General features: G+C 32.1%; 1 protein-coding gene and 1 long non-coding RNA gene across 2 annotated transcripts; one reads left to right on the top strand and one right to left on the bottom strand.

The window, feature by feature from the left end:
• Positions 1–5588: 5588 nt before the first annotated feature.
• LOC136980846 (inactive hydroxysteroid dehydrogenase-like protein 1) lies at positions 5589–8446 on the top strand. Its single transcript, XM_067277048.1, has 2 exons — positions 5589–5726; positions 7607–8446. Exons 1-2 carry the CDS (start codon positions 5589–5591, stop codon positions 8444–8446), a joined length of 978 nt encoding a protein of 325 aa, XP_067133149.1.
• Positions 8447–12827: 4381 nt separating this feature from the next.
• On the bottom strand, positions 12828–14323 carry LOC136980796 (uncharacterized). The gene is made up of 3 exons (XR_010881604.1): positions 14162–14323; positions 13965–14054; positions 12828–12904 (listed from the first exon to the last, which is right to left on the bottom strand). It is a non-coding gene; the product is annotated as an uncharacterized lncRNA (long non-coding RNA).
• Between the last annotated feature and the right edge of the window lie 1596 nt (positions 14324–15919).

Raw genomic sequence — 15919 nt, 5'->3', positions numbered from 1 at the left:
AACATTCAAACGATTTTTGATGTTCGCTATAAAAATCAGTTTCTACAAATTGTACAGTTCTGTCCATTGCCTAACACGAAACATTTGTGAAAATTTAGACGAATAATCTCGAATTATTCTGATTAATTAAAGTTCACACTATAACAGTGCAAATATCATATGGGATATGATGCGTATATAAACTATAGCGCGCTAATACCAATATAATGTATTTATTAATTTAGATTCCATTGGATTTGGGCTTAACGAAGAGTGAAAATGAGTGGAAAGACCCCGTCCGTCGTCTCTGTCAAGACCGATCAATTGTTATGGAAATAGAGATTCGTCGGAAAATCATTGGCACTAATTGTGATATTAGGCTTAACAACGTTCTAAAAATACGTAAAATTAGAAACATCGTAGTCTGTACTTACCGATAAAATCGACGCAAACGAAAGAAAACTGAGAAAAACACTCGAAACGAAAAAATTTTGACCGCACGAACTAAAAATCCAATCGTTCGCATTAACAATCGACGACCGCTCGCAACAATAAAACTCTGACAATTTGTTAGTACACAGAGTTTTATTGTTGCGTTACCACGTAAGTTAATATTAAGAGTTTGGCCAAATTGCGTGATTTTCCCTGCATATACTCGTACGTTGATGTTAACGTCAATATGTACGCAAAAACCTAATATTCTCGTATAAAGATGAATAGAAATTTCGATCTTATCATGTCCCTTACAACCGGAAAAACAATAAACTTCAAGTATAGAAACCCCAATTTTGTCTACCTTTGTAATTTAGTTAAGCAGCTGGAGGGCGCTTTAAAGTGTAGAGTATAGCGGTGTGAATTTCATATGAGATATAATGTGTATATAAACCATAGCGAAAATTAAAAATTTAAGGTATTTATTTATTTCCATGTTGCTTTAAGAACTCTAACAATTCGATTAAATCTAGGCTAAACGAATATTAATATCTAGTTGGATGTTCTCATAAGGAACTTTATTCACCCTGGTTTTTCTTCTGTTTTTATTTTATCTTTGTCATTCCTCAAGATCTTATATAAGTTTGAGGCTCTTTTTAAAACCATTCTAGCTTGTTTTCGATTAGCAACTTCTTTTATAAGACTGTTCAAATCACTATTATATGTAAACTTTAAGTCTAGACTCTAGAGGGAACATTCTTTAAGTCTTTTCTTTTTTTGTTCCTTTCATACGCTTGGAGTAATCCAACAATAGTGCTTTTCTTGTAACCTAGGGTGTGGGCTACTTTCAATATTCTATTAATTTCTTTATTTTTGTCATTGATTTTATCACATTATAAATAAGATCTCCTTATTAAAGTTCTAAAGGCAGCCATTTTATATCGATAGGGATCCATGGACTGTAAGGGTTTATATAGTGGGGTGTGCGTAGGTTTGATATACACGCTGGTGGATAAATGAACTTGATATTAATGTCCAAGAAGTGCACATACAAGGAACTTTTTTGCTCTAATTTTAACTTAAGCCCATCTTTGTTATCATTGATTCCACTCACAAATTCATGTATCCTGCTATTATTTCTCCATAAGATAAATATGTTATCCACATATCTACAAAAATATATGATATCTTCTTTAAAATTACGTAGAACCTTTTTTTCTAGCTCTCTAACCACTAATTCGCAAAGAATTCCTGGTAGGGGAATTCCCATCGGAACCCCTCGTTTTTGTCTGTATATTCGACCACAAAAAGTAAAACAGGATTCCTGGCATACAAGGTTAGCCAGCTCCTCTAGGTCTTGGGTGTACCGAATCAACTGGGGATTCATGCTCTACATGAAATTCGGTACTGCCTCTACACAAGATTCAATCATTACTTAAGGATACATGCTTTCATAATCTAAAACGGTCGCAACCTCATCTTCCATTAAAGATATATTCTGTACTTCCTTTACTACAGTAAGAGGATCTTTTGTCACCAACTTATCATCTTCAAGTTGCGAGGATAAATATTCATGTAATCTTTGTTCTAAGATAAAGGTGGGTTCTCTACACTTCTCTACCACTGGTCTTAATTCATTTCCGGTCTTGTGCGTCTTAGCGAACGCAAAAAATCTTGGAACTCCTGGTCTTGGATTGTGACACTTTTATAGAAATGGTAAGATCCATTGGATAAGGAGTTCTTTAGATGAAAGTCGGTCATCAACAACCACCCAAAGAACAAAGCAAAGCGTATATTATCAGAAATAGTAAGGAAAGAAAAGTGATATCAACCTGATTTGATCATCGATAGAATTGAAATTTTCACAAGAAATAGCCATGCCGAGGTTAGTATATGTTGTTAACGGTGACCGATTCTTGAGAAAATCCAATTCTAACCACCAACCTTCAATCTAGAAAACGTTAGCTAAAATGATTAACTTGGAAAATATAATTTAAACTTAAAAGAAATGAAACATGAAAACGGCTAAACTTACCCAATTGTCTAATTGATTGTATCGTTCTATAAGAATAGAGTGAAGTTTCTCACCGACTCCTCCTGGTAATGCAAATTCATTAACCAACTAAAAAATAAAACACAGCGCAACATTACATGATGAAAATACTGTAAAAACTGTCGAAAAAAAACTGCGATTCAAGTCATAATTGATTGTAAAACGTAATGTATATTTAACTTTAATTAAACTGCAGAAATTAAAAAAATACACTATAAACATTAAATTGTAATTTTTTATTTATTTTAAATTTACCTTTTCAGTTTTATGAAATTCATCCTGGGTTAAAAGAGGTTTTACACTTCTAAGATATTTGTTTAGAGAGAGTTTCAATGGAAGAACGGGTTGTCGTGGAAGATCTTTTTGATGTTCTGTCATAGGCCCTTTATTATGTTTCGGAAAAGGACTAGGAAATGGCGAAGCTGTGCTTCGACATCGTTGGCTAATTATCGATGTCTGAATTTAATATAAAAAAATGATTTAAAATTAACTATGAATCGTATACGAAATAAAATGCAACTTATAATAAATATGTATTGAATTTAAATATGAAATTAACTACCATTCATACAAATATTGGTTATTATTCAGTCATGCTATATTAAATAACGAATAATTGTATATTACATAAAGAATAAAATTTTCAAAAATCTGTAACCATGCAGAAAATATTTAAGAATTTAATTATTTAATTTTTTACATGTTTAGATAGACATTTTTTAAAATGTAATTAATTAAGTCATTTTCCGATTAACGTTCGGAAAATGACTAATCATAAATTAATACAATATTGCCTTCATATTATTTATCATTATTATTTTTAATTTGCCGGCTGTTATATATAACAGAAGGAAAGTATGGTAATCGCTCAAAAGATGACCGCTTCAAGATTTTTACATTTTTGTACTCGGGATTTTGAAATTCGAGAAATGCAAAAAAAATTCGTGGGTTTTTCTGTATGTATGGATGTTAGTGTGTGTGGGTTAGGGGTGACGATTTTGTTCACTCTAAAGCTTAATAACTCCTGTATATTTTATCGAAAATTTATAAATTTTGCAGAAAGGTTTGGATATTAGGGAATTGATGCTATTAAATTTTGATGGTTAAAGGTCGAAGGATTGGGGAGGTAGAGGAAGGTCACATGTCAGATCTCAAGACGGATCGAATCTAAGTAATTAAATTTATTTACGAAACTTAAGTAATTAAAGACATTCAAACAAAAAAAAAACCAATTTATAGTTAAAGCATTAATGTTGAACGTAAATTAACTATTATATAAAAATTCAATTATAAATTAAATAATTAAATATCTTTTAAAAATTATTATAATTAAATTCTTATGGAAATTGTGGGTTGAATTCGGATTAAATATGATATAAAAGTATATGAATTAGTAACAAAAGTATTCTCTCTTTTTTCTCTTCCTTCGAATTTCTGTATCTTTTCTTATTATGCAATTTTTAGTATATTCATTCAACACACAAAAGACTCGACAAATAGAGAAATATTTGCTTTATTTCATTTTTTAAAAGTGCTGAAATAATAAGGAAAGAATGGAAATCTAAAGTGCGCAAGTGGTCAACAGTTAAGTGTGTAAGCAAACTGACAGATCTCAGTCGGGATAATAAAACCAAGAATGCGAACAAAACATTTTAAGAAAAAAAATTGGTAAAAAAATCATTCTCTTTTTCTTCTTTACTCTTAAAAACTTCGAATTTCTGTATGTCATTTGATAAGAAATGCACTATGTCTTTGAAGATCTCCAATGAAACTCTTGTAGATTACCGCGTCAGTGAAAATCTTTACGATAATCCGTCTCGAGTGGGTTCCTACGATTCGAGAATGTGCTTACGTTGGTTCGTAGAAAAGTACACCTCCACACTCAAATTATACACTATTTACAGTTTATTTACAATAGGTAGAATATACAAGCTTGAAAACACAATATTTACCAGATAACAACAGGTGGTGTCTCACGTGTCAGCTTAACCTTCGGGAACTATTATACTCTGGGGATAACTCAGTCTACTTGGTTGGTTCAACTATACGGCCCGTCCAGTCTCAGCACTTACCCGTCCCTGAGAACGTTATCAGAGGATAACACTCTCTCTAGGCTCAGTGGGCTGCCCAAGTGCCAGAGCTACCGTCTTATCAGTCTCTTGCCCTTCTCACCTTTCCTCTCGCCCATCTTACTATTTAAAGAGTTTATGGGACGACAACTTCCGACCAATCAGGATTCTTCGTTTCCTCGGAAGCTTTTCAAAACGTCGGCTCTTCTCCTGGCGAAACAACTCACCGTAACGTCCGTCACTTGTTTACATTTTTTTCTAGTAAGCTTACCTGTGGCAAACACATTGCCCGCCCACACACAAGTCCCATAAACAAAGATGATACTCCCTTTGTTTCTCCGACTTACAAATACAACACTAGGTGGGACCAATTAACAAGGTCGTGTCGCTTTTGTCCCTACTCTGCCATCTTATTCTATTTCGTTAGCTTTTTACTCAGCTGTGTTTTATTTCTACGTATCCCTAAGATTTCGGATGCAATTGATTTACCATACTTTTTCAGTAGGTTATAAATCCAATGTTATATTAACTTTTATTTAACATTATATGGAATTTGACTTTCCGTGTTTAAATTTTAATGGTTAATGTTACCTTAGGATCCAAAATGGCGGCGGTGGGATTTTTTCCCTACTTCGGAGACTACTACGGGGAAAAAAATTTTCCCTAGAGTCGTGACGTCGACGCCGTTGAGAATTTTTCCCCGTTCGGTTTCGACCCTGCGTTCGACGTGGCCGAGTTTCCTGTAACCTCGAAACGGACGGTAGTGTGTATTTGCGACGGTAGAGGGAGCTTTTTCGTAGCGTCGTGCGAGAGTAAAATCGGCGGGAAATACGTAGAGGTGTTACGAACGAATATGCAAATGCATGATCTACGACGTGATTCTGTTCCTTTCCGGGCAATTTTATGCAAATCGACTAGTTTCCAGTTGGAATCGTTTGCTGTAGTGTTGCGACGAATTGCGTATTGGAATAATTGCTGTTTTATTTCGTTACGATATTTCATTCTCGCACAATTTATTATCGGTAAACGTATAGTTTATTTGCAATTGTTCGATAATGAGTAGTTTTGCAGATTTGAGTTGCAACGACGAATTTTGGTCGAAATGCACCACCCGTGATTTCTCCATGTTAATTGAAGACGACTTTTTGGAACCAGGTTTGCCTCCCAGTATCGATAACGCCTTGAAATTTGCTGTAAAATTAGGCATACAGCCGACCGAGTCCGTTTGCATTCATTGCGATTCTTTACGCAAATTATACTATCGGAGTAATAGAGAAAGCTGTTTCTTGCGATGTACTAAGTGCGGAACGAAGACCTCTGCCTTTGATGGAACATTTAAAAGTAAATTTGGCCACATTTCTTGGAGTTGCATTCTGTCGTTTATATGGCACTAACTATGTCTGGAATGTACCGCGACGACCTCGGCGATTGCGGCGGGCAAATCCAGAAAAACGGGAGTCGATTGGTCCAATCACATACGGTTGGTATTGCTTATAGCTTTGAGTAATTTGACATCGTTTAAAAAAGGAGTGCCGAATAAAACGGTGGAAATCGACGAGACCGTAATATGTAAAAGAAAGTACGAGAAAGGGCGTAATTTTAAAAATACGTTCGGAAAGGAAAAAAAGATAGGAAGAAGCAGGCAACCACCATCGAAAAGTGAGTAAAAAAATTCTTTTTTTTTATTGTTTATTTCGGTTAATATCCGCGGAGTGTGCAGAGAAATTCAAGATGGCGGCCGGAAACGCAGCCATCTTGAATCGAGGGAAAATTTTTTTCCCCGTCGCAGTCTCCAACGTAGGGAAAAATTTCCCCCTGCCGCCATTTTGGATCCTAGGGTAACATTAACCATTTTAATTCATTCTAAAATTTTGACCTTGTGAATTTCACTTTGACACTCCTGTACTCGTAAGTAAATAGAAAAAATTAAGGAAAAAATATTAAAAATCATTAATAATTTATTTTTAATAAATTTGTTTTACGAACATAATAAATAATAAAAAATGAAAGAAGAAAGAGATAAAAACTGCATTTGAATTCCTTACCTTTACATAATTAGAATACAGGTAAGAGTTTTAAAAAATTCAATTTGATTAATAGACAGCTCTTGTATTTTGTCCATTAAGGAATTTTTTAAAGTACAATTTAACGTAAAACTTATATTAAGATAAGGAACGGCCAGAGAGCAAACGGTTCACCAGGAAAATTCCTGATTTAGTCCATCTCTGGAGAGACATTACATTGCAGAGACTTGACTTTTGCTGCGACAAAAGCCTAGAAACTGACAAAAATTTACTTTTTAATGTAAAAATATAAAAGGTGATGGGAAACAAATAAAATGCCAGGCGGAAAAGACAACATTTATATACATTACTCGAACAGTTATTGTTTTAATTCGACTATAAAATGTTGGAAATAACTTACAGGTACAAGTTCGTTTTAAAATTTTTTCTTAAAATAGATCACTTTGATTTATTTGTCAGAATCTGCTATTCTTTAAATATATTTATATTAAATTGGAAAACGAAGGAAAGAATTCAGATATTTTGATTCTGATATGCTTTAATTTCGTATATTATCTTGCATAAATTACATATATTATAATTGTACTATATATAGGCCTAATTTTTAATATCGTAATATAGATGGATAAATTCGAAAATTTGCAATCACAGATATTTTCTCGGTTTATAAAAATAGATTATTGATAAATTAGCAATAAAACATAATTATAAATAAAATACTCGTAAGCTTCTTATTTGACAGAGCGAGTAGTAACTCAGATTTTTACTGGTTAATATTTTTAAATTTCTATGGCCTTGCCTTTGAACTTCCAATTGGCACGTTCGTTATTTAAGTAATTTGTTAAATACATTCGACTTCTTTCCGCCACGAATATATACTTATAGACGTTGAATGTAATAAAACTCCTTTGTTAACTTCAGAGAGGTTTCCCAATTGATCTAGAATCATGTTAAAGTTAATTCTTTATCTTCTTTGCAAGTATCAAGAGAATTTTATGATTGTGGGGATATTATTTATTTTCTTAACATTCTTTCTTTTATTCATAAAGACAATAGAAATAATCGATATCTTTGTTCTTCGCCGAACTTTTCCGGTAGACCTTAGAAAATACGGAAAATATGCTGTTGTAACCGGTGCCACGGACGGAATCGGAAAAGCATTAGCTCATCAATTAGCCAAGAGAGGTTTTAACATCGTTTTGACGGCTAGAAACACGAAAAAATTGAAAGATACAGCAGAAGAAATTCGTTTAGAAAACGTAAAAGTCTCGCCAATTCGAGTGGATTTCAGTTCTGAAAAGATTTATTCTTCGATAGCTGAACGACTGAGACAATTGGATGTGGGAATTTTGATCAACAACGTAGGTCAGCAATTTGATTTACCTTGTAAATTCGCACAATTGGACGAGAGGGACTTGGTGAGTTTGATCAATATCAACATGACATCGGTACTAATGATGTCGCGCATCTGTCTATCCGCGATAGGTTCAAAGAAAAAAGGTATAGTCGTGAACGTATCTTCATTATCTTGTTTAAGTCCTCTGCCTTTGATGTCTGTCTATTCCGCTTCTAAATCGTTTGTTACTAATCTTTCTTTGGCTCTCAATTATGAATGTCGCGACGATGATGTCATTATTCAATGCCTCATTTTATCTTTCATCGCCACCAAATTAGTTCATTATAGCAAATTTTTACGTAAGAGAAGCACATTATTGCCCGATGCCAACGAATATGCTTCGTCAGCTGTAAAAACGATAGCCACATCGATGCTTACCACCGGTCATTGGTGGCACGAGCTGCAAAGTATCATTTACAAAATCTTTCCCAATTGGATCGTTAACAAAATTTCCATTGTTTTATTCACGGCATTAGATAGTAGAATCTTGTAATTTACAGAAAATTTATGTCTTTATATATTCTACTTTATGAATTACGTTTATATTTGCATTGTTAAAATCGCTTTACCGTTTAGATACTCATAAAGGAAAGTATAAGTTGAACACGTTTACTATTAGAAATATTTCAAACACTACTTTTGAATGTAGCAGGTATTTCCGTAAACCTTCAAAGTTTGTTTATTTCATTTGATTTATAAAATGTATGTATTTTTTTTTAAATTAAAATTTACTATTTAATATAAAATACAATGCATTAATTAATTCTTAATTTAATCCATTCTCTTAATAGGTTAATGTAAAATTCACGAGTACAGTATTAATTTTTGGCAAACATTTAACAAAGTTTCTGTTTTATACTTGTCAGAATGTATGGAATCATTAAGAATTCAGAAAACTGAATTCTTAATGATTTTTCAATATAAAGAAATATCTTCAAATTGATTTTGTAATGTAAAATTTATTGTACAAGTTAATTCACAATGTATTTATTACATACAGAAAATGCTAAGGCAAAATCTTTTTCCAATTCGCTAAGGACTATGAAATTATATATATACATAAACAAACGTGATATAATCCGATGTATGTTTGGCCTTATGAAATTACATTTGCATTTATTTTATACATCATTTTAAAGCTTACGTAATATATATTACTCCTATTACACTTATTTATTGTTTAATTGCATGTAAATTACATCGAAAATATATCCAAGTTTGCTCCAACTGCTTCCTTGCCATTCCAACTATTGAACTTTCCTCGTACAGTATAAAAAACGCTTCTGAAAACAAGTAGAGTTGACATTCTGTCATGATTTCCGATGATTTTTCACATTATGCAGTAAGAAAGGTTTGTACAGTACATGAGAAATGTAATCTTTTGCGAGAAAATGTAAGTTATTTTACAGGAAATATTTTTCTGAGTACAATTAGTTTGACATATTTTAACAATAATACAAATGAAGAATAAGCGATAATTTTCCCCTGTTTAATCTTTAATTAACATAAAATAAAATCAAATAAGGAAAAGTTGATACCTAAATTGCATAGATTTTTTTATACCTAATCGTGGAAATGTTTATGAAACAATAGTAAATAATATAATCGTTTACATAATTGAGAAAACAAAGCATATTTATAGATTATACATTAACTAAGTTTTAAAAATGGACAATGAATGAAGTAAAATATGGCTAATTAATTATTAAAATATTAAATAATTTGATTAAAAGTAGGCGATTAGGCTGTCGTCTTTTATTAAATTTAATAATCAGAAATTAGTTTTATTTTTAATTATTAAATGTAATGTCTCAATCTCAATTTTATTTTGGAAAATGAATTTGATTTTTGAAAATTTTTGAAGTGTTATGTGAAAATGGAAGGAAAACAGTGGGCAAGTTATATAATTCAATTTCACCATGGGGTAGATAATGTAAAATCATTCCCAACATAGACACCACTTAAAATGTTTAATGTTAAAAGATAAAAATTTTATTACTGATAAATTTCAGTAATTCAGTACTCTTGAAGTCCAGCATTGGATAGGTACAGAAACTAACGATAACTTAAGTAAAATACTGTATTTACTGTAGTTTGAAATAAACTGGCCATTTTTCTGGAAATGAAATAGGTATTGCCATTAAATAATGCATTAAACAAAATGCGTGAATTCTGGAACTTGCATGCTGAAAACAATATAAACATACTAATTCAGACAATACGTGTAATACGATAAGTGGGTCAATTATTCGAAACTGGGAAATAAATCTTACTTTATCTACGCTTCATTGTAGCACATTTCACAAAAATTATTTCGTTAAATTCGAATAATATACATTTTATTGTATTGCGTACATTCAGAAGATTCTGATTATACCGCCATATTGGATTTTCATTATAATTAATAACGGTGCAACAAAGGAGTGGGATTGCCGTGTCTTATGTGACATTTACTTTACGGTCGTCGCTCGCCTCCATTGTGAGTTGACCAAACCCACAATGGGTATGATTAAAGATGCGCTCTTAGTGCCTACAGGGCAGAAAGATAAAAAAACATAGAAGAGACATGCTTGTCGTCTTTTAAAATAGAATTTCATTACCTTCATTTCTACTAATTATTCTTCATTGTTATTAATTATTATAAAAACCAGCAGATGAGCCCGGGTTGCTCGGACAAAGAATAACAACGGTAAAGATTAAGATGATCAGATTATGTCGTTCTTCTAACTCATCTATTATATTACATAATAATATTTGATTTATATAACTATAAAGGTTATCTTACGTAAGGGCTTATCACACCTAGTGACCAATTCAAGACATTTTAAAAATGCTTTAAATTGTGTACAGTAGAGGAATAAAGAATTTTTGAAATGTGTTAGATTGGTCATTTGGTGTGATAAACTCTTGCGTAAAATAATCTTTTTAGTTATATAAATCAAATATTACAATGTAACAAACATTTAAACAAAGACCATATAAAGAGTTTGATTATTTTAGTCTACCATTTCGATATCTATCCCGATACTCGGATGGTACGAAATGGCACAAATTGAATGGTCAAGTAGACGGGAATTGAAAATATATTTTAAATTTTTCAGATATCATAATATTTTCTAATGTTTACTCTCAGAAACTGTCAGAAAATAATCTGCTAACCAATCAAATTTGGCGAAAAACGGACCAAATATTTAAAATCGGGACTCTCGAAAACCACTTAAAACATATTTAATGCTCGCCGATAACCTTGTATTATACAATTTTTCTATTCGAATGCCACCATACTGCTGGTCCGATAGAAAGAAGAGACTCTTCGGACAAGGGGTTGAAGTAATTCGAGCAAAAGTAGTCGTTGTCCTTCTCCCGGAAGAGAGGATGCTCAACGACTACTAATTAGTACTGGTCTAATATTTGAAAAATGATCAGTGTTGGATGGGTTGCGATGGCCACGCAGGTGATCGAAGTTGCTAACCCTAACGTCCGAAAGACTTCGTATGACATGTTTAAATAAATAAAAATGTGAAAATGCTAAAATAATTGCTTGTATGTGATAATGACGTGTTTAAATTTTGGCAACAGATTGTATAAACTACGTGGGAAGTATGTTCTCGTAAATATTGCGTCTATAGAAAAGTCATTGGGCTGCGATTTAAAAAAAATTGTAGACCTATAAATTCCGACTGTCGTCTGCTGTCTGTCTATTTTTTTTTAATCTCGAACGTGAACGGTATTAGATGAAAGTCGAGGCCAGACATGGAAATCGTAAGAGGAGGACCAGATACGAACTTCGAATTTGTAGCGCAAGTCACGTTATTTCAATTCAAAAATTCACTTCCGAACAAAGTTAGATAGATAACCGGCACAATTCTAATGCTGACGTGAAAATTATGATGTACGGAAACAAACATTACTGCACTCCATTTATGCAAGTGCTATGTGCTACCTGTCGCAGCAAAAGCGTAATAACGCATCTATTTCGCGTTATATCTTTGTCGCAGTAATTCAATAACTATAATATATATATTTTAAAATTATATTTTTTTGTAAGAATTATATTTAGTTAATTATTTTGTTAAATTTTGCTAATAGATGGCGCTACGTATAAAGCAAGCAATCGTATGTGAACAAAAACTAATCGATATATAGAAATCCAATCGATAATTTTGGGTGGGATGTACGACATGATCTAAATTAGGTGCATTTGAACGTAACTGCCGCGTTTCTTAGCAATTAGTCGAACGGCCTAGGCTTTTATAGCGAACAAACAAACATCCTCATTTCTATATATAGATAGCGTTATGTAATATTTAAACATCATTGGAGTATTGTTTTATAATACAGTATACTGTTCCGGAAAAAAGTAATGTCTATTTGAATCATTTTGTTTGAATTTATGTTCAAATTACTAAAGAAACGAGTTGTAAACCAACGAGATCTTGGGATTTCTTCTTTAAGTATGTGAATATGGAAATGAGGTATGGGATGAGTGTAGCCTACATGATTAACAGCTAAATGCATACGTAAATAAGCCAATGACAGAAGCCTTTGTATTTGAACCGAACTATATTTTTATGTCCGCGCCTGCTGCAAAGAATGTAATCGCCACGAATACCGAGCTTTTACTGTAATAGTAGTAGCTCCGAGATATCCGTAAGGTCAGAATTTTAATCATCTTTCTCTTTGACAACAAAATTGTATACATACAATTTATTTAGCAAAGGGAAAGATGATTAAAATTCTGCATTAATACTTATTAATGTAATTATAGAATACTATAACTATGTTAACAAACTTTGTCGTATACATAAATACCGTGTATTTATATCTTTGTTGTATTTCTATCAGAAAGAAATAAATTCATTATTGAATCATTGCAAGATTTCTTTGTTCCTTGCGTAATTTCTCGAAGTTGCAAGAGCATGTTGTATACGGTATAGAGGGTCTGGTACACCTAAAATTTAAAAGAACATTTTTTATTATTATTAAAAATTATATGAACTAATGAATTCGTCATTGACACTTTTTTAAAAAAAGGGCTTTATTGCTATTTCGGCATTTAATATTCAAAATAGCAGCGAGTATTAAGATTTTTCAACATTACAATTGACGCGAAATAAGATAGCACAGACCATTTCGGCGTACCAACTTAGACAATTATGTTTAGTACTCTAAGTCAATGGTATTCAAACATTTTAACAGTGCTACCCCAAGGTAATTTTCCGCGACCCCAAATGGTTTCGCGGCCCATAGATTGAACACCACTGCTCTTGGTCATTGTTTAGTTATTAATTGAAGAAAAATTGAAATTGATGAAAATAAGAGTCCAAACTTGGTAGCTACAATGGGCTTCTCTACTTTACTTTTTGATTGAATGCACTATATAATAAACATTCTACATGGCCTATGTATTTTTTTTTAACTACAGTAACAAGAAGAGGAAAACAGCACTTGACAGGATTAAGGATTAAGGAATAAATTATTATGTATTGGAATGCCACGAGCCTATATAAGTCGACACTATTGGTTCATTGGAAACGTAAATTTCGAAATTTATGTTCTGAAATTTCAATTTTCAGAGTAAAAAAAATCCAATATTGATAAATGCAATAACATCTCTCACTACTCGGTCGCTTTATTGTGGCCTTGGCCAAATTCACAATGAACATGAAAAAAAGTCTTCTTATGCCCATAGGATGGAAAGAATTGATTGGATTTGGATTTGAAAAGATTTGGCATGTGCGATCTGTCAAAATGAAGGATTTCGTATGGAAAACTGGCAACTGTTTAGGTGTAGATAATTGAATAAAACCTGGAAAACTCCATCAGTCCAACTCATTGGTGAGGCGCGAACTCGCGACCAATCACCAGTGTTCTGTGGTTTTTATCCACCATGCCTCTTATGGGCTAAGACGAAAACAAGAAATTTTAATAAATATGTTGTAATATATATAAAAGTAAGTTGTATCAAACGCAAAAAAATTTAGCGCATTTAACAAACGAAAATCACTTACTTGTATAGGAGATTCTTTAGACAAGTTAAAATAATCACCGCAAGCAAATCCAATTTCATTTTCTCGAAATTTCTTCATAAAATCCAGTATCTGCAGAAAAGAATTTTATAATATTTAAAATAATAAAACGTATATAAATACACCATATTCCAAAGAATAAAAATATTTTTAAAAAATATATAATTTCATTCACTAACTTTAATTTTTCTTGATAATTCTTGTGGAACCACCTCTAATCTTCTCATTTCTTGAAAAGAATCATATGCCTGAAATGATAAGAAAGATTACAAAAATAATTTGCGAATTTATTATTGCCCAATACTTACCGAAGATGATATTCGGGAAATTGCAAACGAAAATAACACTGCAATATATGCAGCAAATACAGCAAATGAACACATCATTACACGGAATAATGGTATTAACTCAGAGAATATAGCATTGTAGATTATAAACGCAATCATGTAAGTTATAACGCCATACATACATAAAAAAAGATCGCTCCAATTATCATTAATCTGATTTATGTAATCGCATAGCTCTTGATGTTTAGCGATTAATTCGTTTATGTTTTGCCATGTGCAATTGACTTTCATCTGTTGCAGTTCTGCTGACAAAGCAGAAAATCTATTGATAATTGTTAAGCCAACAAGGATTGCCATTGATGTGATCCACATGTACAAGCCTATTTGATATATAATACTGATATAAAGGGAAACAGAACAAAGGAGGGCCCTGGCATAGCTCGAATCTCTTTCTACCTGAACGGACATTGGGAATGAAATAACATACAATCCGAAACCACAAATCCATAAAAAAGAAATACAGAAGAAAGGATTCATCAATGATTGATATTTAATTAATTTTTCTTCTTCTCCTTCATATCCTGATAATTTCATTTCAGGACGTATTTTTTTTGATCTGCCTACGTGCATGAGAATAATAATGCCTAAGTTAGGTAAACAGAAAACCATTTTTTGAAATGCATCGTTAGTTTGGCCGCTTATATTTTCTATTGGACTACAAGCGATTACATTATCTTCTGTGGCAAATACTTGAGCGAATGCTAATATTAATTGAGTAGCGAACACACCTTCTATGTATTTTGCATAGAAAGGTAAAACCTTGCTTTGCACATGGCTCAATCGATAATGTTCGCATCTCTCGTAAAATACATCGCCAAAAAGTGCAGATATTGATATTGTGGGATGAAACAAGCAATACATACATGTTTGGACCATTTTGAATATTTTATAAAAGAAAATTCGTATTATTACTGCATTATTACTGAAGAAAGCGGCCTTTTGTTTGATGTGAAGTGTGTCGTGTCATTTATTTCGTATCTATCTGAGCAAACGAAAGCAATGGTTAGCAGCTATCGATTTTATGTTGTTCGAGATAAATAAACATTGGATTATATCTATTATATTGAATTACTTTACAATATAAATTCCGGATTGATTCCTTTCATTCTTGTGTGAAATTAATTTATAAATCAAATATTTTACAATATGATATCTTAAGTTTGATTTAATTCGACCTGCATTTTTAAAGAATTAATTCAATTTTTGTTATGTAAATAACGTTAATAAATTATGCAAATTAAAAAAACATATATAAGAGTAAGTTTACATAAATTATCCGACAGACAGAAAATCACTGATTTGATTTTAATAGTGTTACATAAGAATATCTAAAAATTATGTCTATTAAAATAAAAATTAAAAAAATAGGGGTCTTTCTGTATTTATGAATGTTTGTTTGTAGGAGGCTCGATTTTGTTCACCTTCTTTGAAGCTTAACAATTCCTGTGCCTTTTGTCGGAATATTTTGAAATTTTGGAGGAAGTTTTATATATTAGGGAGATTGATTTTATTACAATTTGGTGGTTAAAAGTCGAGGGGGTGCGGAGATAGAGAGGATCATGTGTCGTATTTCAAATAGGATCGGATTTA

This window comes from Centruroides vittatus, unplaced genomic scaffold (genome assembly GCF_030686945.1).
Source record: "Centruroides vittatus isolate TY-2023 unplaced genomic scaffold, ASM3068694v2 contig_726, whole genome shotgun sequence".
NCBI lineage: Eukaryota > Metazoa > Arthropoda > Arachnida > Scorpiones > Buthidae > Centruroides > Centruroides vittatus.
This window is presented reverse-complemented; position numbering and strand designations above follow the sequence as displayed.